A 26,076-nucleotide genomic window follows, 5' to 3' on the forward strand; every position below is an offset into this window, starting at 1 on the left:
AGTTATTTTTCCCCCTTCTTATTATAAAACTTATGTTCACAGTAAACATTTTGAAACATACAGAATACTCAAGAAAACAAATTTCTGGTAAACTCATCACTCAGATAATTATTAATATTTTAGTATATATTGTTGAGGGGGGAGTTGAAAGTATGGGTCTATTTTTTTGTAGTTCAACTGAAATTTATAAATTTGTTTATGGTATTTGCTTTCCATCAATTGAAGCTGAAAACCTAGCTGGAAATTAGGAAGTCTCTTCAGCAAAAGTGATACTAATTTTGACATAAATTTAAAGAAACTTGATGAAAGCATTTACTCCCTGCAGCAAAAGGTGGTCAATCTGGCTTTATCATTATTTGAAGGTCTATAGGTTCCACTGGTTACATTAATCCAATGCAGACAAAAATATGTTCCTCCAAATGCTTCAAATAGAGTAAAATAAAAGTTTATTATATTTATATCCTAAAATCATGCTAATGTTTATCAAATTAAAACAAAACTAAAACCCTACTCATTCTTGAACTTCTTACATATGTCAATTTTTTTAAACCATGTCCAAGGATTTATGTGGCTACTTTAATAGTTCTAAATCCCAATTAACATTTTATTAGAGTTCCTATGTGCATGATTTACATGATCCCAAACACCAGATGAAAACAAAAAAAGGAAAACTAGTGTTATAGAAGTCTCAATATAAAAATAGAATCATCTTTCTATTTGAAGAAAGTATTTTCTAGGCTAAAATCTGTCCACTGCCTACATTTCTACCTTATCTTTACCTATTCAAATTTAGAATAACAGGACAAAATGGAAATATTTAAGAAAATTAGATGTTGTTATTGCTGTCAAGTGGGTTCCGACTCTTATTGACCCTGTATAGGGTTTCCAAGAAGCAGCTGGTGGGTTTGAACTTCCAACCTTGTGGTTAGCAGTCCAGTGTTGATCCTACAGCATCACAAGAGGGTTATTAAAAACCAGACATCTCATTCCTTACTGTAAACCAATAGTTTTTATCTCTCCAGCCAATTAATCCTTCTACAAGAGTTAATTTAGTTGTTGTTGTGAAGTGCCATTGAGTTGATTCCAACCCATAGCAACCCTGTATAGGGTTCCTGAGGATCAACTAGTTAGCTTGAACCGCCAACCTTGTGGTTCAAACCAACTTTGCAGTTCAGTGCATTAACCCACAGGGCCATACCAGGATGCCTGCAATAATAGGTATAAAATTGTCATGTTTGAATTTTGATCATTTGATTTGCACTTAATTAGTGAACTATTCAAAACAAGCCAAACCAGTTTGTGAGACTGAATAATCTGGATAAGATTTTACAGTTTAAAACAAGGACATCATTTTAATAAGATTTTATCTCATTTTCTTAGGAGAGCATGTTGAAGCAGCACTCTAATTGCTCTTTAAGGTCAGGCTATTCCAATAAATATGAAATAAGACAACAAAAACATGACATGTTTTGTCTTCTGTTCATTTTGTTTTTGTAAGTAACAGATCTTGTTAAGTGCTGTAGAGTCGGTTCCAACACACAGCAACAGTATATAGGGTTTCTGAGGATTGGCTGGTGAGTCTGAACCGCTGACCTTGCAGTTCAACTCAACCTTGTCCAGTCCATTATCCTGCAGTGCCATACCAGGACCAGAGATCTGGCTAGGTCAAATCTTCCACCTAACTTCCAAACAAATTTCATACCAAATTTAAATGCATGCTTTTTATATACATGCAATAATAAACAGACAAGTATGAAAGAAAAAAAAAAACCGGAAGCTGTTTTAACTAATCTCCATTTAACCAATTTACTAAAGGATCCCTGGTGGCTCATTGCTTAAAGCACTTGACTTGAAGGCAGTAGGTTTTTGGTGGTCTCCATTCCTCTGAAAAAGCTTACAGATGGATGGGTGAGGGCTTTCAGTTAGACCAGTCCACCCTGCAATTGGATCCCGGTCTCTACACTGCCCATTCCATAGAGTTAATTGAATTTGTCACAAAACCAATGATGTCAGTTGAATGTCTTATGATTGTTTAAGCTGATGGCGAGTTTCTCTGAAAGCCGAGTTAAATGCATTGGAGAAACTAGGTAAAAGTGTACTGTCTCTTTTAAAACACCTATGGATTACTTCAATGTGGGCACAACAGTTCTAACAGACTGGCGGGAAATACAGTAAAACTTACAGAAGAATTTCATGTCCTGGTTCACAACTGTATAATGGCTGTAAGACAATGAGAAACTCCTTAACATGTGATCCATATTCAACAGGCAGGAAAGGTTAAGTAACAGACAGATAAATCATTATTCTTATTTGAAGTTAACATGTCTATGGATGCATGTCCTGGTGTGATGCTGTAGGATAAGCACTGGACTGCTAACTGCAGTTAGTTAAACTGCTAACTGCAGTTAGTTTAAACTCAAGGCTGGGAGTTTAAACCCACCAGCAAGCAGCTCCTTGGAAACCCTATAAAGGGTTGCTATGAGTTGGAAGTGAATTGACAGCACTTAAAAACAGCAACATATGTATTGTATTTTTATGATGATATGCTCTATCTAACTTTTTGGGTTAACCAAAAACTTAAGGTTCACACACAAGACGGCACTATTAGAATGCAAATCTGTAATGTCTAAGGCCAATTAACTACTAATACATGAGTCCTGGTGTCGTGCTTTGGGAAAATGCAAGGTCAGTGGTTCAAACTCACCAGTGGCTCGTCGGAAACCCTACACAGGGTCACTGAATCAGAACTGACTCAACGGCATTTAACACGTGAGTCCTTAGTCCTGCCATCCTTTCAACGGCCACAGGGCTCCAGATGCTTCAACGGCAACAGGGCTCCAGATGCAGATGACTAGGTGATGACTCTCACCTGACCACCTTCCTATCCTTCCAGTTCCTTCTGTTCAGTCTCAAATCACATTTTCCCTGAATTAAATTCTGGGCTCCTGCTGCTAGAAGAAGTGTACATCCTAATATACATGTGTGCACTAATTTTCCAAAATACAGTTTTCATTTACTCTATTAGAATTCACATCAGCATCTGCATCTGCCCTTCTCTGCACTTTATACACACCTAGTTTTAACATTTTAGATGCAGCCTCCCCAGCAGTCCGCTGTGGGCCTAACTTGGCCTTTGAGGAGATGTCACACTTTGTTTCCCACCTTCTCCTATTTAGCTGTATGTCAAGGTGGCTGGTACTACAGAAAACATATCTAATAATCTGATGTTACATGATGAGTCATTTAATTATAATTATCATTATAAACAGCAGAGCTACAGATTTTTTAGAGAAAATGGGATTCTTTTTATTTCAGAAGATAATGCTATTTGTGTGTGTGTGTGTGTGTGAATAAGTTAATGGAAAGAAACATTTATACTGCCAGTTAAAAACCAAAATTGAAAACTGTAGAATCCTCTCTTCCAAAATAGCAGCAAAAATTCTATGGAACTTACAAAGTAATGATTGAAAAGTATTAATGAAACAAATCATATTTTACTAAAATATTTTATTGCAATAAGATATTCACTGTGCTCAAAATTAACTAAAGTTATTTACATACAAATGAATAAAGCTATTGAGCTATTAATAGCTGTGAGGAAATAGCATCAACACAATTTCAGCCTCTAATTCAGTATAGAATTTCTAAGGATTGTTAACAATAGCAAGGAAAAAAAACACCCAATAGATCATGATTGTTCAGTTTCACTGATTGCTATAAAAAGGCAAGTCCTCTCCATCAGATGTAACTGAGACAAGCCATTTCTCCCCTTGAAGGTGAATGGAGAAGGTTCTGGCTCCCTCCTGCCTACCGCAGTCAAGCACACTTTACGATTCATTAAGGAGTACATTTCTGAAACTTCATCCATCTCAGGCCCATTTTCCAGACACATTTTTTTTCCTTCAGTATTAATGTCAAGGTATATGGCCTTGTCTATTATAAAAAAAGTATATGCATTTGCTTTCAGTCAGTTTGGAAGTACTATCCATGGTGGAACCAGTGATAACCAATCTGGTTTTTGCATTGTTTTGTCACTCTAATATGCCCACAGAAACTGGTATGTTGAGGGCTTCCAAAAAATATATTAAGATGCCAAATAAATCTATTTCATTATGAAATGAAGACTGGTAAAGAATATATTTTTATTAGGCATTTTGATGGTAAAGTGTTTCTCTGTGGCTGATTTATTCAGTGTATTTTTTTAAAAGGCAAATAAAAGCCACCATACTTTGTCTTAATGGAAAACTTATTTCTCCAGTTGTTGAGGGGTACTAAAGGCTTCGTACACATTGGCAGCAAAGTCTTTCACTTGTTCCATCATCAACAGATCCTAGCAAAGAAGAGATATAAAGAATGTAGATAAATTGAATTCATATCTGCTGTGAAGTAATGCATTTAGCTCCAAGTTTTTTGGAAATTCATTAAAGGCAAAAAGTAAATCACTTAATGAGAGAAATATTTTTTCTTTGATAAATTCTAGGAAACATTTATTTTCCAAGTTCTTATATGAGAAATGGTGAGTATTATAAGTATTACAGTATGACTTTAAGAAGGAAACAGTCTGTACGTGAATTTTTATGCTTGTCACAAAGTGCTACAAAAATATCTGTTAAGTAAACAATTAAAATACTAAAGGTGAAGACTAAAAGCACTTTGGCTGGAAGTTGACAAAATGTGGCTGAGGTATTTAATATCCTAGAAGATTATATATATGATGTGGTTGTTCTGACTCACAGCAACCCTGTAAAGGGTTTCTGAGGTTATACAGCTTTGGGAAGCAGAAAGCCTATTTCTCCTGAGGAGTGGCTGGTGGGCTTGAATTGCCGACCTTGTGGCTCACACTCCAGTGCATATCCAATGGAGTCACAACACTCCCAACATATATGTAATATTTGCATATACACATATATACAAAAAATGTATAAAATGCACTTTTGAGCAAGAATTCTTAATCCCCGCCCCCAAGGGGGCTGTGAATGTCAAGATAAAAGTATATTACATCTATATTGTTACTAACCTCTCACTAAAATCTAGTATTTTCTTCAATGATAAATGTAGGAAACTACAATAGTGTTGGCAGGACCTGTGGCTTTATCACCAATAGAAATCACAGGCATTTTCATTGAAAGTCATACTTGTGAAAGTCACAGTATGACACAGTGCCATTGAATCTTTATTCACACATTAACGAGATGAGTGACAGTTCTAATAACTTCCACAAGTGTCCTGTGGTCTGAAAATGTCTGTGAGCAGATTACTGATGTGCTATTAATAACTGTTGGTACTGTGTCTCACTGAGCTGGTACTGACTCACAGTGACCCTGTACAGGGTTTCCGAGAGCTGTAGGTGGCTCAGAACTGCCTACCTTGCTATTACAGCAGTTAGCAGTCTAGTGCTTATCCTACAGAGTCACACCAGGGCTTGCTATTAATAGTTGTATCTCATTAATTACCAAATGCTTTATTTATCCACTTTTTTTGGTGTTCCTCAGATTTGAGAAGCAGCATTAATGCACTGTTTCAAAGGGCAATCTTCTTCGCACAGTTTACATCAGACATTAACACTTAGCTACATTCCACGACTATGAATGCAGCTGGACTCAATACAACCTAACAAGTGTTGGGCTATTATAATATGGGGAAGGTACTTCCAAACTAAGAAATCTGCCATTACACATTATTATGCTATGACCTCTCCATGCAATTCCATGTTTGTTTGCCTGTTTTAACAGAACAAATAGCAAAGGAGAGAGAGGTAATCTAATGCTACACAAACATGGCCACAACCAAAACTATGAATACAATGCCCCGGGCTTTCTTCTTACCTGGACCAAATGACTAGGCGTTTCGCTGCAGACGGAATGGATCTGTCCGTTGACTATGGGGATGATCTTAGCTAAGGGCAGGCTGACACTGGAAAGGCTAGAAAGTCACCACGGCAGTAATTACTTCATAGGAAATAGGCAGTTGAATGATACGAGTTATACAGAATCATTCTAGAATACTTACAGAAACACATTCAGAAGAAAGTAAGTACCATACATAATTCTATCACCTCTAACTGACATCGCTCCTGACTCCTCAGTGGCCTATGTGGCAGCGTAGAACTGCCCCATGAGGGCTTCCTAATGGGAGCAGCACCGGGTCTGTTCCCCATGAACCCACTGGTGGGTTTGAACCGCCGACTTTTCAGTTAAGCAGTTGAGTGCATATCATTGTGCTACCACACCTGCTTATCTTTTAAACAGGAAACTACTCTTTTCCCACTTTTTGGTTGGTAAATGCTGTTGAATCGGTTTGGACCGATAGTGACCCTGTATAGGGCTTTTCCCTTAAGCATATAATTTTGCATTTTCACTAATATGACCATTTTCCCATCTTATTTGAAGTGCTTTCAAAGTTCAAAAAAAATTTTTTTTACTTAGTTATAACTATATATCAGCTCCCTAAAGTTGGACACTTTAGTTTATGTCTAATTTTCCTCAGCACAAATAACTCTTTATGTAACAACAGACATAGAATGACTGGGTCAGAGGGTACGAAATTGAATGTTTTAAGGCAGGTGCAATGATCCCTGCTCCATCATGCCTCCTTTCTACCCTGAGCACTACCTCTTCCTTCCATCAAAGTCTGAGAGGTGAAAGTGGTTACCTCGCAGTTTCAGTCTGTATTTCTCTCCTAGCAAAGCTGCTCCCACACTCCCCTCCCCACTCCAGTGAATACTGTAAGGCTGTCTATGCCGGAACTTGGGAGTCATCCTTGTCAGACTCTTCTCTTGTGTATACGGAATCCCTCCACAAATCCTAAATATTTCTTAAACATGCCTACCCCCACCACTAAACCTAGTCTCTTGCCTGGACTACAGCAGTGCCTTCTAATTTTCGAGTGTTCAACAACTTGTTGAACGGATACATAAGTAATTCTACATGTGGTTGTGTGACCTACAACTGCTGACCCTGAATAACTTGTTGAATGGATACATATGTAATTCTATGTGTGGTTGTGTGACATACAACTGCTGACCCTGAACAATATGGGTATAACTACCATGTAATGCTAATCATCCCCACGTCAGCAGTTCTTGATGCCAGTAAACTGCATATTACAGTAAAAAGTGTTCCTGTGCAGTTTTCGCCATATTTCTTTCAATAATGTAAACCTTGAATAACACCATAAGACTCATATAAAGTTAGGCACTGGGATGCTCACTGCAAGGTTGGTGGTTCAAACCCACCAGTCACTCTGTCTGCTCCCGTCACGATTTATTTAGCCTCAGAAATCCTACGGAGCAGTTCGATTCTGTCCTATATGGGAACTCTGTGAGTTGAAATCACCTTGATGGCAGTGGGTTAGGGAAGCTATTGGTTTTAAATATTCATTATTGCTGCTGTTGTTGAGTCAATTCTGACTCATAGAGACCCAGAATAGGGTTTCTGAGGAGTGGCTGGTGAATTTGAACCACCAACCTTGTGGTTTAAATGACCTTGCAATCCAGTGCTTATCATAGACTAACACATATATTGTTGTTATAGGTGCCATCCAGTCAGTTCCCACTTGTAGTGACCCTATGCACAACAGAACAAAACAAGGAAGCCCCCAAACACTGCCAGTCCTGCACCATCCCCAAGATCATTATTAGGCTTGAGCCCATTGCTGCTGCCACTGCAATCCACTTTGTTGGGGTCTTCCTTTTTTTCACTGACTGTCCACTTGGTAAAGATGTCCTTCTCTAGGGACTGGTCCATCCTGACAGCATGAGCCAAGTATGAAAGATGAAGTTTCACCATCATGGGTGACCCTGTGCTGGTACTGAAAACACTGGTGGCATTGCTTTCAACATCATAGCAACATGCAAGCTACGACAGTATGGAAAACTGACAGATAAGTGGTGGAAATAGTTCTTATATATTTTGTTGTTAAGTGCCATCGAGTCAGTTCTGACTCATAGTGACCCTGTATAGGGTTTCCAAGGAGCAGCCAATGAGTTTGAACCACTGACTTTTAGGTTAGCTGTCCAGTATTTATCCTACAGTGCAATACCAGGACTCTTTCATTATATACACATTATGCTATATTATCATACTATACAGAGCTCTGGTAGCATAGTGGATTATATACAGATTATGCTATATTATCATACTATACAGAGCTCTGGTAGCATAGTGAATTATATATACATTATGCTATATTATCATACTATACAGAACTCTGGTATCATAGTGAATTATACACATTATGCTATATTATCATACTATACAGAACTCTGGTAGCATAGTGGATTATATACAGATTATGCTATATTATCATACTATACAGAGCTCTGGTAGCATAGTGGATTATGAGCTAGACTGTTAACCACAAAGTCAGCAGTTTGAATCTACCAGTTGTTCTGTGGGAGAAAGATGAAGTTTTCTGTTCCCATAAAGATTTATAGCCTCGGAAACCCAAAACAGGGTTGTTATGAGCCAGAACTGACTCAGTGGCACACCATCACCACAACCATGTCATACTACATGTATACATAATATGCATTATTTGAGCTTTTAGTAGTTTGGATCATTTTTTGGTTGACCTTTGAGGGTTCTTAAAGCATAAATAATGATATTTTTATCTCTTTGCCAATAGTTAATAGTCTAATTTCTTGACTTAGTAGGATGGGGAGAATATCCACATTTTAATCAAATGTTTTACAAATACTTACTAAGTTATAAAAAGATATGAAAGGGTGCAAGACAATCTGATTGTAGATTCTACATAAAGATACAGAAAATGGAATTCAGAACAAGACTATCAATGACTGATATGATTATAGGGAAACTTTTATAAAAGGTCAAATATTTGTTAAATCTTAAAACAACTATTCCAATTATTCATTACCTCCTGGGTGATAATTTGTTAGGTACAGATTATAACTGCGAGTAATTACTAATATCCTGTGAGGTACAGATTATAGTAAGATTTTGTTAATCTGGGGTACTTGATTTTATACAGTATATAAGACTGGCCTTGACTGAAATACTAGTTTTCTACAAACCGCTAAAGAAGATTTTATGTTGATATTTAAATTGTTTCAAAAAATAAACCTAAAGGTCTAACAATTCCAAATGCTCAATGTTAACTGCAAATACTTTTTTCCTATACAATATAAGGACTCCTGATGTGGCTCTATAGGACAAACCCACCAGCTACTCCTCAGAAACCTCATACAGGGTCGCCATCAGTCAGAACCAACTCAAAAGCACTTAACAACAACAAACGATATAAAAGGGAGCACAGTGGCTCTATGTAATAAGCACTAGACTGTAAAACACAAGGTCTACGATTCTATTCCACCAGCCATATGGGAGAAAGATGCTTGCTGCTCCTGCAAGGATTTACAGCCTTGGAAACCCTATACCAGAGTCACTCGGAGCCAGAACCGACTCGACAGCACTCCAACAACAGCAACAATACAATATAAAAGGTCCCAGGGAGTTGGGCAAATACCGTCTTGCTCTATGTACTTACGAGTCCTAGTGTGGCAATGTAGGATAAGCACTTGACTGCTAACCATGAGGTTGGCAGTTCAAACCAACTGCTCCTTGAAAACCATACACAGCGTAGCTATGAGTCAGAACTGACGGGCACTCAACAACGATTATGACTTTAAGAATAAAACTGGCTATAGCATATATATAAGGTGCTCTGGTAGCATAGTGGTTACGAATTGGGCTGCCAACCGCAAGGTCAGCAGTTCGAAACTACCAGCTGTTCTGCAGGAGAAAGATGAGGGTTTCTACTCCCGTAAAGATGTACAGCCTCGGAAACCCTGTGCAGGGTCACTATGAGTCAGAACTGACTTCATGGTACTTAACAACAACAACATAGCATATATAGATTGCATTGTGGTTGTTACTGTTAAGTGCTGTGGAGTTGGTTCTGACTCATAGTGAACTTGTACAGATTCCCTGAGGTGGTGGTTATGTGCCATGGAGTCGGTTCCGACTCATAGCGACCTTGTACAGGGTTTCCAAGGCTGCAAATCTTTACGGGAGCAGAAAGCCTCATCTTTCTTCCACGAACAGCTGGTAGTTTCGAACTAGCAATGATTATTTCTCTAATTTTAATACACATGCTTAGAGGCAGTCAACACTGATTTAGTGCCCATTGCTTCCTAAATTTAATACAAAACTGCAAAAGAGAGGGCCTGAAAGTGCATAAATTCGAATACACGTTCAAAGATACAATGAGATGATAAAACTATATTAACTCATGTTAGTAACAATTACATTAAATATTCTAAATTTGAATAAAGGCTGACCAGGAACAAATTTACGTATTTATAGAACAAGAATGAGATAACCCATAAAATGAGACTCCACAACAAAAAGGCCTAGTAATAATAGTGACCAAAGTAAGGAATTGTATATGTTCATTATGACACGCGGTACTGAAATAACATTCGAGAATACATGAAAATGTAAGCACATGTCAGTTTTGTATTTTAAAGATTTGAACAATAATTTCATTTGATTTATAGGAAGGTAAGTTCACAACAAAGTGTTTGGAGAACATGCAACTGAATCTGGAAGGAGCTTCCACTAATAAATGAATTACTGGCTTCACAGAGCCTAATTTGTTGAATGATGAGGCAAACTAATTTATTCTCTAAGATTTTTTGGTTAGCTTGGAACAAAAATGAAACACATGCAAAGCACCATTGTTTCCTGCCCCCTTTTCCCCATTCCAACCATGTCTCAATCCCTGTATCCCAGAGCCCTGTTGTTCCAAGGTTGTACATACATCATTATTTACCTCTGTCCCACTTAGCCCATGCAAACCTGCCTAACTGTTCTTCCATTCTCCTGTCCCTTCTTGTATACCCAAACTATCCTGTGTCTATTCCCTGCCCTGTGCTCCACCTGCCCATAGCACCCTTTGTTTTACAGCATTCATTAGATTATCATTTTTATACGTGAACTTACCTATTCACGGAGTTACCATGTTGCAGGTCCTGTTCGGTAGGTCGAAAGAACTCAGCCATATTATCTAGAAGTTTACTAAAGCCTCGGTTTAAACAGGTATTCAAAACTGTATTAAAATCTGGACTATGTAAAATAAGAAGCATAAATTAGTTTTTAGGTTCTCAAAGGAAATGAAAAAAATTCAGGAACTATGTGCTTTTGACAGTGACCAACATTTTGTAGTCAAAATCTACAATGTAATATATCAAGCAGTCAATAAAAAATTAACACAAAAGAATTCATTAATTAACATAACACAAAGAGAACATTCATCCATTTTTTTCTACGTTTTCTTATATTAATATTTAAAAATATATAATAGTATCACTTCTCTTAAGGCACTCTTGAATCCTCTATAGTTACTGACAGATTTTTTACATAGTCTTCCATCATATCCCAACAAGGTAGAAAAAGTGTGAAAGCTATAATCTGGTAGGTGGAATCTGACAGAGAAGGAAAACTCAAGTATGCCACATTAAAAATAGCAATAGAAAAGTGGTTAAGATTGCACCCTGTCCAAGGCGGACAGCTTCTGAGACCTGGAAAACCACAATGGTTCCTTCGAGTTCTGGTTCTCACGGGTTTCAGGTATTATCCTGTACAGAGGAGGAACTAAAGGCCTGACAGAAACTGCCCAAAGGGCTGTCATTACGACAGGAGGGGCGAGAATCGGAAACCAGGCTTCGTTTGATCTTCAAGTTCAGGCTCCTTTCATGATAATATTTCACAAAAACTCACTGATAAAAATGAAAGGTAGAAAAATGCCTAGTAGCGCTGTTCAACTATCTGAACTGGTCAGTTAGTGCATATATGTGTGGGTCCATCTGCCTTTTCTCTTCGTTTTCTTTTTAAGTGGTTTTATGGAGGTACAATTTATATACCATAAAATTCACTTCTTTTAAGTGTACAAGTCAATAATTTCTAGTAAATTCACAGAATTGTACAATTATCACCACCATACATTTTTAAATTGCTCTCACCCCCAAAAGATCCCTCATTCTCACATGCAGTCAATTCCGATCCTAACGCCACTCCCAGCCATGTTTCTAGAGATAGAAAGCAGATTCGTGAGTCTACCTTCTGTCTCTACAGACCTTTTCATAGAATTTGACCCAATTAATCACACTCTTCTTCTTGAAACATGTTTTCAATTGTCTTACAGTGTACCTCATCTTCTGGTGTTTCTTCTGTCTCACTGACTACCACTGTTCTGTCTCCTTTGCTGGCTCTTTCTGCCCTCCCCAAACTCTAAATGCTGACTCAGTCCAAATTTTTGTCTTCATCTCTGAAATCTCCCTTGTGTTCCAGACTTGCTTATTCAATGGCAAACAGACATATTTATGTAACAAATATCTTATACTTAACATGGCCAAAACATGGCAACTCCCATTCCCTCAAAGCTCAGCCCTAATACCTAGGAGTCATCCTTGCCTCCTTGTTTACAACCCATACTAAATTAAACAAATCCTCTTAGTTCAAGTTTCAAAATAAATCCATAATCTGACCACTGGCAATTACGGTCATTATCCAGTAAAAGCTACAGTTATCTATTGTTCAGAAGACAGCAACTCTTGAAATTGGTTCTGTGCTTCCATTCTTGTCTCTCCATAGTTAATTTACCATAGAACAACGAGAGAAATCTTTAAAAATAAAGACAATGTCATCATCAATAGACTCAAAACTCTCCGATAAAACTCAGAATTAAAAAAGGAACAAACTAGACATTCCTTATTGTGGTACACAGGGTCTGTCATAATCTAGTCTCTGCTGCTCTCTGACACAGATTTTCTTGTCATTCTTCACTGTTAACTGGGCTCCAGCATATTGGGTACCTTGCTATTCTATGGACAAGCAAGCATTAGGGTCTCTGCACCAGTTCTTCTGCTTAGAGCCATCATTCTCCTGTTTGTACCGTTCACACCCACAGAACATCTTGGAGAGGCCTTTTCTGACCAACTGCTCAAAAACAGCATCTCTGCTCATGCTCTAGACCCTTATCTTGCTTCATTTTTCAACCATGAAATCAACCTAACTTGCCATTTCCTAGCATCTAGAAGAGTACCACAACTGCTGTAAATGGTCAATCAATATTGATGAATAAAAAACTGACTGAGATCAATAAGTGAACAAACATACAGCAATTCCAATTTAGGCCAACTCATGGGAGTGGGGTGGACTACGGCTAGCAATGTAGACGTTGTTAACCTAGCAGGAGTGGTAAAAGCAATGTGGGTATATAAAACTGCTTGGAGCAGTATGAGGATGATGAAAGAATAAATGGCTGGGAAGCACTAATGGTTAAAGAAAGAGAGCCTGAAAAGCCTAAACCAAAAAGCTCTGAGAGTTGGGAGAAACATTAGGAGATGCCACTCATGGAAACCACTGTCAGATATCAGAGATGGGACAAGTAAAATGAACATATGGGTTCACTGGCTTTGACAAAAAAACCCAACGATGACCTCTAGAACTTCATGGGACGACTAGTGAAAATCTCAATGAATAAGAAAGAACAGTGGAGAATGTTAGTCTTGAAAATCAGGAGACTTTAGAATTTTGAAGTTGAAGACTTGATGAATTCAGAAAATGGATTCAGTAGCTTCATTAACTGATTTTCTTCTAGATTATGAAAAAAATATTATGAGGGTGCAGAATTTCCTCAGAATATGGGAACTTGAGAAAGTGAGCTTAAATTATCCCAAGGACATATACAGCACCTTTAATTTAAAAGGGATTTTGATATTTTTATAACTTAAGACAAAATGGTTAGGACAGATATTACTACTCATTTTACAATGATAAAACTACCTAAATGAGTTTAAGATGGTCAACAAGGTTTGTTGCACTTGTTGTTAAGTGCCGTTGAGTCAGTTCTGACCCATAGCAACCCTATAGGGTTTCCGAGGAGCAGCTGGTGAGACTGAACTACTGACCAAGCAGTTCAAATCGACCTTATGGTCCAGTGCTTATGCTGCAGTATCACACCAGGACTCCAATAAGGTTTACTCACTCAGAAATAGAATCTAGGTCTTTGGATGCAGAATTTGGTGCTTTTCCCCCATCATAACAGCCAGGGTCTCTTTGGGGTGATTTAAAAGATAAGTACTTATTTTAAAGAAGATATGAAATTTTTATTACTCAATGTTTTTAGCAACACTATAGCATATCCTGAAAGGTTGAGGAGAGCAGTTCACTGGCCAGAATATATGTCCATGTGTGAGGTTTGCTGGAGTTGCGCTTCCAAAATTGATGGTGCACATCTCTTGGCACCTCTGCATTCAGTGACTTAAGGTGGTAGCCTGAATTTTGCCTCTGTGGAGTTTCAGCACTACAGAATCGGCTACAGTTTTAGGATGTCCCTCACCCCAACCATTTATACACATTTATTGGCATGTACTAGGTACACTGAGCAAATCATCCGAGAAGGTGGGTTATATGAAGAAAAATGTGGCATCAGGATTGGAGGAAGACTCATTAACAACCTAAGATATGCAGATGATACAACCTTGCTTGCTGAAAGTGAAGATGGCTTAAAACATTTACTGATGAAGATAAAAGAACACAGCCTTTGGTATGAATTACATCTCAATGTCAAGAAAACAAAAATCCTCACCACTGGACCAGTAAACAACATTCTTATCAACGAAGAAAAGATTGAAGTTGTCAAGGACTTCATTCTTCTTGGATCAACTATCAACACTCATGGAAGCAGCACTCAAGAAATCAAACAATATATTACATTAAGCAAATCTGCTGCACAAGACCTTTTTAAAGTGTTGAAGAGCAAAGTGTCAGCTTGAGGACTAAGGTGCGCCTGACCCAAGCCATGGTATTTTCAATCACCTCATATGGATGTGAAAGCTGGACAGTGAATAAGGAAGACCATAGAAGCATTGATGCTTTTGTGTTATGGTGTTGGAGGAGAATATTGAAAATGCCATGGACTGCCAAAAAACCCAATAGATCTGTTTTGGAAGAAGTACAGCTAGAGTGTTACTTGGAGGCCAACATGGCCAAACTTTGTCTCTCATACTTTGGACATATTGTCAGGAGGGACCAGTCACTGAAGAAGGATATCATGTTTAGTAAGGTGGAGGGTCAGAGAAAAAGAGGAAGACCCCAATGACATGGATTGGCCAAGTGGCAGCATCGATGGACTGAAGTGTGGCAACAGTAATGAGGTTGGCCCAGGATCGGGCAGTGTTTTGTTCTGCTATGCATAAAGTTACTATGAGTTGGTACCGACTTGATGGCACCTAACGACAACTAGGCACCTAACGACACTAGAACCACTCTGGAAAACTTTTATCAAAATACAATGCCAATACCTTGCAGCTCCTCAAACAGTACATCAGAAGGGCCTCCAGACTGGAAAAGTGGTCTGGGCAAAACTTCTGTCCCTACTCTAATAACAGAACCACCAGTTTAGACATGAAATGCATCCCAATTATAGGAGACTAGATAAATACTTTAGTTTTAATAAAATATTATAATGAAAACATTGCTGATAAAAAATTTTAAATGGTAATGTTGTTGTTGTTGTTGAGAGCACAGCAACCATGTATAGTGTATCTTAGGCTGTAAATTTGTGTGGGAGCAGAGAGAGCCTCCTCTTTTCTCTCACAGAACAGCTGATGGGCTCAAACCATCAACCTTGTGATTCACAAGTCCAGTGCTTATCCTCTAGAGTCACGTCATGTTTTCCTGTGACATGCAGTGTACATACCTTTCCAACATGTCTCTAGTTTCATTGAGCAGTTTAATCGTGGTGACATCTCTAGGAGAAAGCCCACAGGCCTGTCAAGTGAAAAAGCCACATTTTAGGGTTTCACAAGTTAGCACAGGGCTATGATGACTCAAACCACATTTATAAACTCACGAGCAGGAAATCCAAGTCTAGGTAACGTCTATCAATAATCAAAATATGTCTAAACCTTGAAAAACTATAAAGGTTCACGTGTACAGTTTAGTATTTAAAACATGATCCAAGGTAAAATTATACTTTGTGAGATCATAGTTTACCTGACACCTCTTGAATAGATTTTTGTCCAAAGAGACAAAAGCAGAATAGCTTTGGAGACACAGAGACTTGGATTTGTTTGCCTCTAATCTTTACACGTCAGAAAACTTACTAGTATACGTGTATCTTGCTTGCTAACCCAGCCTGGGGCTCAGAGCCAATTTTTTAAATTCCTAACTTAATTTAATGTCAGGTTTTAATTCAGTTAAGGCAAGTTTTGGCGTACCATCCTTTTCTTTATCTGTTCCTCTAAGACATTTTCTTTTTCAGTTCTCCTGCTTACTTTTTATATTTGGAAATTGTTTTTCAGTTGCAGAAATCTTTTTCTGAAAAACATTTTTATTATATCTCCTTGAAAGTTCTATATTGTAAGTCCGTGCTCTTCTACTCCTTCTAGTAATTCTGTCTCATCTGTTCTGCTAGTTCAGTTTAGCCTGTATCTTAGAAGTTCTGGAGTTCCCTTATTTTATTGTTAAATGCTGTTGAGTTGGTTCCAACTCATAGAGACCCTGTATAGGGTTTCCAAAGCAGTTAAATCTTTGCAGAAGCAGAAAGCCTCATCTTTCTCTTGTGGAGTGGCTGGTGGGCTCAAACCACCAACTTTATGGTTTGCAGTCTAGTGTGTATCCTACAGACCCCAGTGTGCTTCCCTGGGGTTTCTGAAATGAGTTGAAACTTTTCATTTATTCATAAATGTGTGGTTCCTCAGCACCCAGAAAGTCCACCCTTTGATTTCTAGGAGAGAGGCACACTTGCAGGCAATGGAAAACATGGCAGTCTTTGTTCTCCTGGACCTCTCCAGTGGACCAGTGAGTGAGAGGTAGGTAGTCTTCTCCCAACTTCTAAGAATGGGTGTGATCTAGCTTACAAATGATGTGCTACCAATTACTTAAAAATTACAGAAATCACTTGCAGTGTTTGGCATTTATTATTATAAATCAGTGAATAATCTATATCACAACCACCTAGGACACATAGGTGTGCAGCAACACCACGGTGGATGGTTGTTAAACCAGGCTTCCCTTGTTTCTCATCTGAATGACTTCAGCTTTCCTCAGTATAGGTTCATTCTGCTATCATTTATTTTCTTTAAAAAGCAAATATGATTATGTTACTAGCCTGAGTACTATCTTTCTTTGACTACAAGTTGAAGTTTAAACTCTCTTTAATTTGGCATACAAAGCCTTCATGATATTGCCTCAATCTTTATCTATACTTTCCAGACTTGATCTTATACAAGTACATTCTAGTTACACTACACTGAACTTATCTCCCAAGTTCCCCAAATAAAATGAACATGTTCTACTCATATTATAGCCCCAATATGTATCAGAGTATCTACACCATAACTGATACTTCAAAAATATTTGCTGAATATCTAAAAATGTAAATATTTGTAACTGGAAGTCAGCTATATTTACAGCCTATTTCCTAAATTAATAAAATTGTATTTAAAATATTGAAATACATATTTTAAATGACTCACATCTCCAGATACTCAGAAATTTACATTTCAAGAGACAGTAAAATCAATGTAAACCTTAAACACATAGGTTATCCAGTTTGGTGAGATAGTTATAAAGCAAGCACCTGAACTGCTAATGGAGTTTCTTCATCTGGCATCATATAATGACATAATAAAGATTTAGATCCATCTCTATTAATCCAAGAAGAAGATTTATGCTGCTCAACAAGACTTCTGATTCCTTTTACTTTTTGCTCCAAATCCAAAAGGGAAAGAGAATGTTTAAGAGAAACACTAGAAACAGAGAAAAATAATGAGGATAAAGGGAAATGGCAATACAGATTAAACACTCTCAGCTGGCTAGCATCTGATTTCATGTTTTGTCTAAACATGAAACTAATGACTATGAAATCACTAGATGAATTGAGAAATCAGTCACCAGTTATGAGATACTAACAGAGCCAAGAAAAACAGTCAGTGATTTACAATGCAATATTATAGAAGATGTCAAAAGAAAAATTTAACTGTAATTAGGGTACAATACTATTACATCAATCAGATCTCAAAGCCTGAGAAGAAGATTTTAAAATGTCTTCTTTCTTACAACCCAAATATTTCTAATTTGCTTACAGTTCAGTCAATAAGAAAAGACATAATAAAACTTTTTTCTCAGTATCAAATGGTTAATATTAATGAAGAAAAAGGATTTCACAACCCAATACCCGTACGTATTAAGGTACAAATTATTGCACAAACCACCATCAGCCAAGTCAGCAGCCTCACTAAAACAATTCTACATTTTATTTTATTCATCAGAATCAAAAAGTCTGAGAAGCACAGGTGAAACACCTCACCTTCCTAAAAGCTTTTGCACAGCTTGCTTACTGACAGTGATCAGCTCAGTCAGGCCTATGAATGGAAAAACAAGCAAAGTTGACAGTTCTGCGCACTTTCTAATGCCTCAATAATGCAAATCCATGAATTATAATTCATACAGAGGGCATAAAATAAGAATCTTACCATCTCCAAGGAGATGCTGAATACTTGATAAATATTGCTGTTGAACATCTGGGGGAGCTAGAATTGTCTATAAAAAAGAGAAATAAAGTTAATTTACCCATTTTTTCCCCAATTAGTAAATATATATTATGTTCCCTTAGAATTTTGAGACATCGAATAAAAGAAAATAATAATATTTTTTAACACACCAAAAAGCTCAATTTAAAAATATGAAAAATAATTATAATGCTCTAAGTTCCCAATCATCTGTAGCATAAAGATAGTTGTTTAAAGAAGCTGTTATCAGGATAAATTATATTCAGATAAATTTTGAACCTTTTGAAAAGCGGGGCAATAGTTACTAAACTTACGGTGCCGTTTTTGCCAACTGCAGCATTATCCAGATATATGTATCCACCAATTATGTTTAACTGGACTCGTAACAGAACCACCAGCATACAAGTGCTGTATACAGCTACAATACTTCTTGTGAAACCTTCATGGGAGAAAGAAGACCATTTAGTAAGACATACAAAAGTGCAAAATTACCAACCAACTCGACAGATTTTTCATGTTGTTGTAATGTTGATTCAGACTCATAGTGACCCCGTACAGGGTTTCCAAAGAGCAGCTGGTGGGTTTGGACCACTGACCTTATGGTTTGCAGTCCAATGTTTATCCTACAGTGCCACACCAGGAATCCTTTTTTCATAAGTGACTTTAAAAAATATAACTGCAATGGTTTCTAGCACAAAAATGTATCCATTCAAAATATTTCACAAATATTCTAGTGCTTTATAACTTGTTAACCATAAATCAGGTAAGATTTTATTTAGGACAATATTCAATATAAATATGCAGGTGGAAGAGTTACCTATCACGACCTTCTAAAGAAAAACAGGATAAGCACTGGATTGTTAACTGTCAGGTCGGAGATTTGAGCCCACCAGCTGCTTCTCGGGAGAAAGATGAGGCTTTCTGCTCCTGCAAAGATTTACAGCCTTGGAAACCTGATACATGGTGGCTATGAGTTGGAACCGACTCAAGGACACTTAAAAACAACAAAGAAAAACAGGATAAGCACTGAACTATTAATACCAAGGTCGGTGGTTCTAACCTACCAGCCCACTCTTTAGAAACCCTACTCAGGATTGCTATGAGTTGAAATCGACAAGACGGCTCTTCATAAGAAAACAAGAAAGGACTGAGAAGCATCCAGAGTTGCAGGTTCAGGACTGTTAGAGCTGCCTAAGAAGTCAGGTTAGAATAAGAGAAGGCCAAACATGGAAGAGCTCTAGACTTCACTGGCAGGTGAAAGCAGACCAGGCCATAAAAAGACTGGAGGAAGGTCCAGAAAGAAGATGGGAAACTGGGTGACTAGGCTTCACAGCAAACGAAGGTAGTAAAGTTTCAACACAGAGGAAAGTGAAGCTATTGATGGCATCTTGAGAGGATTAACAGGATAAGAAAAATGTGCTTGTGAGATTTGCTTGCGTGGAGATGCGGAAGTACAGCCAGGCATGAAAGAGTGAGTGGGAGTGAAGAGGAGCAACAAAGGCATGGAAGAATCTTTGGTCATGAAGGGTGTGAGAAAGTATGTCAACAGGAAATACAGGGTACTAACCAATGCCCACGGGAGCAGCATTCAAAAAAAAAAAAAAAATCACATGACATACTGCATGGGGCAAGTCTGCTGCAAAAGACTTCTTTAAAGTGTTAAAGAGTGAAGATGTCACTTTAAGGTCTAAGGTTTGCCTGACCCAAGTCATGGTATTTTCAATCACCCTATATACATGAGAAACCTGGGTAATGAATAAGGAAAAACTAACTCCTTGTTGATGATTTGAATTGATATGGTAGGGGCTAAAGATATTGAATACACCATGAACTCCTGGTGTGGTGCTGTATGATCAGTACTGGACTGCGAACCACAAGGTTGGCAGTTCAAACCCACCAGCTGCTCCTCGGAAACCCTATCCATACAGGGTCAGTATAAATCAGAACCGACTCTATGGCACTTAACAACAGTAACAACCAGAAAAAGGAACAAATCTGTCTTGGAAAAAGTACATCCAGAATCCTCCTTAGAAGCAAGGCTGGTGAGACTTTTTTTGTCTTATGTAGTTGGGACATGTTAGTTCCTGGAGAACAACATCATGCTTGGTAAAGCACAGAGTCAGTGAAGAAAAGGAAGACATGGACTGATACAGTGGCTGGGCAATGGGCTCAAACAGAAACACTTAGGAGGATGGCACAGCAGCCAGCAGTGTTTGTTTCTGCTGGGCATACGGTCACTATGAGTTGGAACTGACTTGATAGCACTTAACAACAACAAAACAAAAACCAACCCTGTGGCCATTCAGTTGATTTTGACTTAGCAACCCAACAGGACTGAGTAGAGCTGTCCCTTAGGGTTTCCAAGGATATCATCTTTATGGAACAAGACGCTACATCTTTCTCCTACAGAGTGGCTGATATGCTCAAACCACTGATCTTTTAGTTAGCAGTCACAGGACTCTAGAAGAATTGAATTGAATTTGTTTACAAATAGGAAAGACTTAAGGCATCATTCAGTCAATAGGATGAGTTGAGTGAATGGGGAAACTGTTAATAAGTGATTGTTGTTGTTAAGTGCCATCAAGTTGATTCTGGCTCAGAGTGACCCTGTATAGGGTTTCTGAAGAGTGGCTGGTAAGTTTGAACTGCTGACTTTGTGGTTCAAAGGACAACCTTAGAGTCCAGCACATTATCCTGCAGCACCACACCAGGATTCCAAAATGAGTGACAGTAAAAATGAATTTCAGAGACATAGGTAGGCATATAGGCCCCAAGGTAGTTCTTTGGTTCAAATTTTCATAACTAATGAAAATGGAGGAGAATATGGAAAGTACCATGGCTGCCAAAAGAACCAACAGATCTGTGTTGGAAGACGTGCAGCCAGAGTGCTCCTTGGAGGCCAGGATGGCCAAACTTCGTCTCTCATACTAGCAGGAGGGACCAGTCCCTGGAAAAGGATATCATGTTTGGTAAGGTGGAGGGTTAGAGGAAAAGAGGAAGACCCCCAGCGAGATGGATTGGCCAAGTGGCAGCATCAATGGGCTCAAGCGTGGCAACAATTGTGAAGTTGGCCCAGGACTGGGCAGTGTTTTGTTCTGCTGTGCATAAGGTCGCTATGAGTCGGTACTGACTCGATGGCACATAACAACAATAACAATGAAAATGCAACCATAATAGCAAAGGAAATTTACAATCTGCATTGGAGTAAAAGTATATTTTAAGGTAAAATATTGTCTAGGACAATTTTACATCACTATCGTAAGAACAAACAAACTTAGACTGCACATATAACATGTACTTACTTTCTTTGGCCAGACACGGATCTACTTACTTTATGAGAATGATTAAATCCTCACAACAGTTCTATGAGGTAGGTAAAGGAGAGTCATACCTATAGCATACTACCAAAATTTCCCTTTATTAATGCTTTACGGCTGTGTATTAAGCCAAATATGTAAGCTTACTTATTATCTTCAGATCCTCCCATATTTCTAGCTTGTTTGTAGGCCTAAAGAAAAAGAAATCAGAAAATACTAATATTACTTTATATTTAGTTTTATAAAAACAAATATAAGAATATAAAAAAACTACAAATATATACAAAATACAAAACAATATTCTTTTTCTCATACTCAGGAGTACTTTTATATTTCAGTAATAAACTGAGCTAACCTCAGAGTTGTGAGATGCTACTAGCTTCCTTAATTTCTTTGCTCCTGATTAGATTCTAAGTCTCAGTCACCCCTTTATAGATGGCATACATGCAGATTTAAGGAGAAAATCATACCACCAAGATATTATGTCAACCTAAAGCTAATTCAAGTTCAACCTTTGTAGTGAAATGCCATATTTATTCTCATTAAATGGAAACGAATCACAACTCAAGGGCTAGGTTTTAATGCAAGTAAATCACATCAGAAAAATTTCCAAGAATGTTACCAAAAAACAAGATAAGACAATAGTGGCTCCAGAAATTTTGATATAGAAAATATTTGTTGTTGTTAAGTGCCACTGAGTCGATTATGACTCACAGTGAGCCTGTACAGTGTTTCCAGGAGCGGTTGGTGAGTTTGAACCACCGACCTTGTGGTTCTATCTGACCTTGCAGTCCAGCACATTAACCTGCAGTGCCACAAGTGCTAAGGAGGTTCAGTCTATGGAAGAGCATGGTAGGCAGTTTATCTTGAAGCAGTATTTGCTGGGGCAGCATTTTATTTGGGGTGACTTTGTGGGAGAGGACAGAGTTAGAGCTACTCAGGGTATTTGTTGGTGTTGACAATTTTATTTTACCCTAGCATTAGATTGAAAAAGACACTGATTCCATTATATATATATACATTATTATTTTTTTTAAGCAGCAAGTTAAAATTTTTGTTGAGGATATACATAGCAAAATTTTCCTATTAGCTTTTAAGAATATTTACACAGAAGAACAAGAAAAGTACTTTCTGTGCAAAGGCACTTTTCCCCCAAATAAATTAAACTGTAAGTCAAATACAGACTCTTTAATGTCACGAAAATCAAGAATTAAACTCATCCTTTTAGTGTTCTGCTTCTTTTGTGATATAGAGTGTGTAAGAGTGTTAGACACTGAAATTTCATTACCATTACCAATCTTGAATAAGAATGGTAAATTACTTATAACAGTGGTAGCTGTTTATTTGCTATTATAAAACTGACAAGATAAGACTTACCAAATTTTATTTTTATTAGTTGCTATCATGACAAGTTAAAAGAGACGTTAGCTTAATAGATTTATACAAGCAAAGTTAATTGAACAGTAAGATAAAAGCAGTTATAGACGACATTACTGATCCACACTTTTAAGGGCTCCAACTCCTCTTTATCCAAGTCTTTTTTCAAAAGAATATTGTTTCCTCAAATTGCAAGTATTTTAAAATCAAATAAAAAGCCAGGCAAAATAGCATTGAACTATTTAAAGAGAAAACAATGAATGAACTTAAGAAATTCTTCTCCGGTGGCTCTGTACAATAAGCATTGGATTGTGAACCACAAGGCCCATGGTTTGAGTCCATCAGTGGCTCCTTTGGGGAACTAGGAAGTTTTCTGCTCCAGAGAAGACTTATAGTCCTGGAAACCCTATAAAGGGTCACTGTGAGTCAGAACCCACTCCAGGGCACATTAACTACAACAATGTATTACAAAACAAAAGGGAAACCACACCTTTAAAGTTGCTCAGGATTACCCACCAAAATTGACCCCTTTCTTCTCTATACTACACACTTATCTCGCATATTTTGTTCTTACTTTACACAGCAAGAACCACAATTCAGTTTGAACTATTACATATTACAGTAAAGGGAATTACTTCCTATGGCTCTTCTACTCATAGTCTTTCTAAATCCAACTGACAACTTTTTTTTTTTTTTTCTGGTGAGTCTGGGTAAGAGGAGGTAGGAGAAGATGCTGATAGGATTTAGGATTCAGTTGTGACTGTTAACAGGGCTAATTGTGATTGTAAAAACTTGGCACAACTGTGGGAATAAAGTGAGCCATTTCAGAAGCAGGAGGGGGATCTCACTAACAACAGAAAAGTCAGGAGTGAAGTATTTCCTTTGGACCCCCAAGCTGCCTGTTCACTGAACCTCCTTGACCCCAATAAGACCAGTATTTAAAAAAATTACCACTGATTTCTTTTCTACCCCGTTAGTGCAAATACAGATGGTGAGCAATCTGCTTATATTTCTTTTACAGCTTCCCTTATCATTTATAAATTAAAATGTGTATCTACATGTAGCAGTGAAATTCTGTTAGTCTCAAAGCATGAGATCTAGGTGAAATTTAGGGGGGGGGGAACCCTTATCAACATTATACTTTAATCAGATTAAAAAACAAACCCAAATGTACAAATTAACTATAATTCTGGGGACATTCTTTGAGTACAGAAATTTTTTCAAGGAAATTTTCCAGCTTGTTATTTGCGCTCTGAGCACTGAGTTCCAAGTTGTAAAATGGCGATGATACCGCCTGCCTCACATGCTATGGTGAAAATGCAGCGGAAGCATTTTTCAGTCCTGGGACATGCCAGAAACAGCACTTCCCTCTCAAATGAACACAGCATCACACCAAATTATAACACCTGAACACACACTGCATTCCACCTGAAAGTGCTTTGTAAACTTCCATGATAATATCAATGGTTATTATTGCGTGCTCATGTTATATTTATACTTTGTTTTGTACATCCTTTGAAATATACAAAGATATAGCTAGTTGAACTTTCGTCTCACTGAGTCTACTATGAGCTTCGACCATGAAGAAATAAATATAGGGCCATAAAGACTTTTAGAAAGTATTTCAGTGTATTCTGGATAAACAAGATTGCTGTAGCGTACACGTACCTGTTTTTCAGCAGAGCTGTGAGGCTCTCAGAATTGAGTTGCTGCATTAAGGCCTCTCTCAGTGTTGGAAGCATGGATAGCACTGTAATAACAGAACGTAACGAGGGTCACAAAGGTCTGACTGCCTCCCTGAGAAATGGGTACACAGGATTTTAGGTGCGCACTATTTTAGTCCTGTATGACAGGACTAAGCACAGACAAGAGCTAGGAGGGAATTTCAGAGCCAGAGAATTCATCTTCTTATTATATACTACCAATATAAAATTGTCATATAGTAGTAGTTTATTCATCTACACCTGTAAAGTGAGTAAAATAATGCATATCCTAGAAACACAGCAATGTAAGCAACTGCATATAGAAGAAAGAATGGAAAAGATTTTCCGTAAATGTTAACAGTGGTGGTTTTTGGACTATGGATTACGGATAATCTCACCTTCCCCTTTACTCTGTATTTGGCAAATTTTTTATAAGGTTTTTTTTTCTTATAATAAAAACGATCAAGCCAATATTTTCATATTAGTTACCCTTTCTGATTCATATTTTATTAATTTTAGAAAACAGTTATTTCTGAAAAACTACAAAAGCAACAAGCATTTATTATAACCTAGTAGATCAGACTAAGATTTAAGAACTGCTGAGTTATAAATTTAGTTTTGTTATTGACTATTGATTGCTCCTAACTTCCAGTAATAATATGAAGATAAAATAAGACAGTACTCTATGGAATGAATATACTATTAACATAAAATAATGCATGTAATTTATAAGAATTAAGTTCTTTAAGGACTCTGGTAGTGTAATGGTTATGAGTTGGACTGCTAATCTCAAAGTCAGCAGTCTGAAACTACCAGTGTTTCTGCAAGAGAAAGATGAAGCTTTCTGCTCCCATATAGATTTACAGCCTCAGAAACCCTACACAGGATTGCTGTAAATTGGAATCGCCTCCATGGCACAGAACCACCACCACCAACCACTTCATTGGCTTTACCCACGGTATCCACCACTTGTCTGTCAGTTTGTCATAATGTGGTAGATTGTGTATTGCTGCGATGCTGGAAGCTATGCCACCAGGATTTTACAGACCAGCAGGATCACCCATGGTGGACAGTATTAGCAGAACTTCAGACTAAGGCAGACTAGGAAGGAAAGGCAGACCACTTCTGAATGGTTACC

The 26,076-nt window shown here is 37.7% G+C and overlaps 1 protein-coding gene across 1 annotated transcript in view; it reads right to left on the minus strand.

Moving 5' to 3' along the window:
* Window positions 1–4,105: 4,105 nt before the first annotated feature.
* Window positions 4,106–26,076, minus strand: part of PEX3 (peroxisomal biogenesis factor 3) — a 44,846-nt gene continuing 22,875 nt past the window's right edge. Inside the window, exons 3-12 of the mRNA XM_006834610.1 lie at window positions 24,904–24,985; window positions 22,006–22,049; window positions 18,856–18,980; window positions 18,506–18,572; window positions 18,340–18,394; window positions 17,611–17,779; window positions 15,727–15,797; window positions 10,965–11,087; window positions 5,826–5,922; window positions 4,106–4,330 (exon numbers count right to left, since the gene is read on the minus strand). Coding sequence (XP_006834673.1) covers window positions 4,247–4,330; window positions 5,826–5,922; window positions 10,965–11,087; window positions 15,727–15,797; window positions 17,611–17,779; window positions 18,340–18,394; window positions 18,506–18,572; window positions 18,856–18,980; window positions 22,006–22,049; window positions 24,904–24,985 — 917 coding nt within the window. The 3' untranslated portion in view covers window positions 4,106–4,246. The remainder of the gene's footprint in view (window positions 4,331–5,825; window positions 5,923–10,964; window positions 11,088–15,726; window positions 15,798–17,610; window positions 17,780–18,339; window positions 18,395–18,505; window positions 18,573–18,855; window positions 18,981–22,005; window positions 22,050–24,903; window positions 24,986–26,076) is intronic.

The sequence above is a fragment of the Chrysochloris asiatica genome, unplaced genomic scaffold (genome assembly GCF_000296735.1).
Source record: "Chrysochloris asiatica unplaced genomic scaffold, ChrAsi1.0 scaffold00013, whole genome shotgun sequence".
Taxonomy (NCBI): Eukaryota; Metazoa; Chordata; class Mammalia; order Afrosoricida; family Chrysochloridae; genus Chrysochloris; species Chrysochloris asiatica.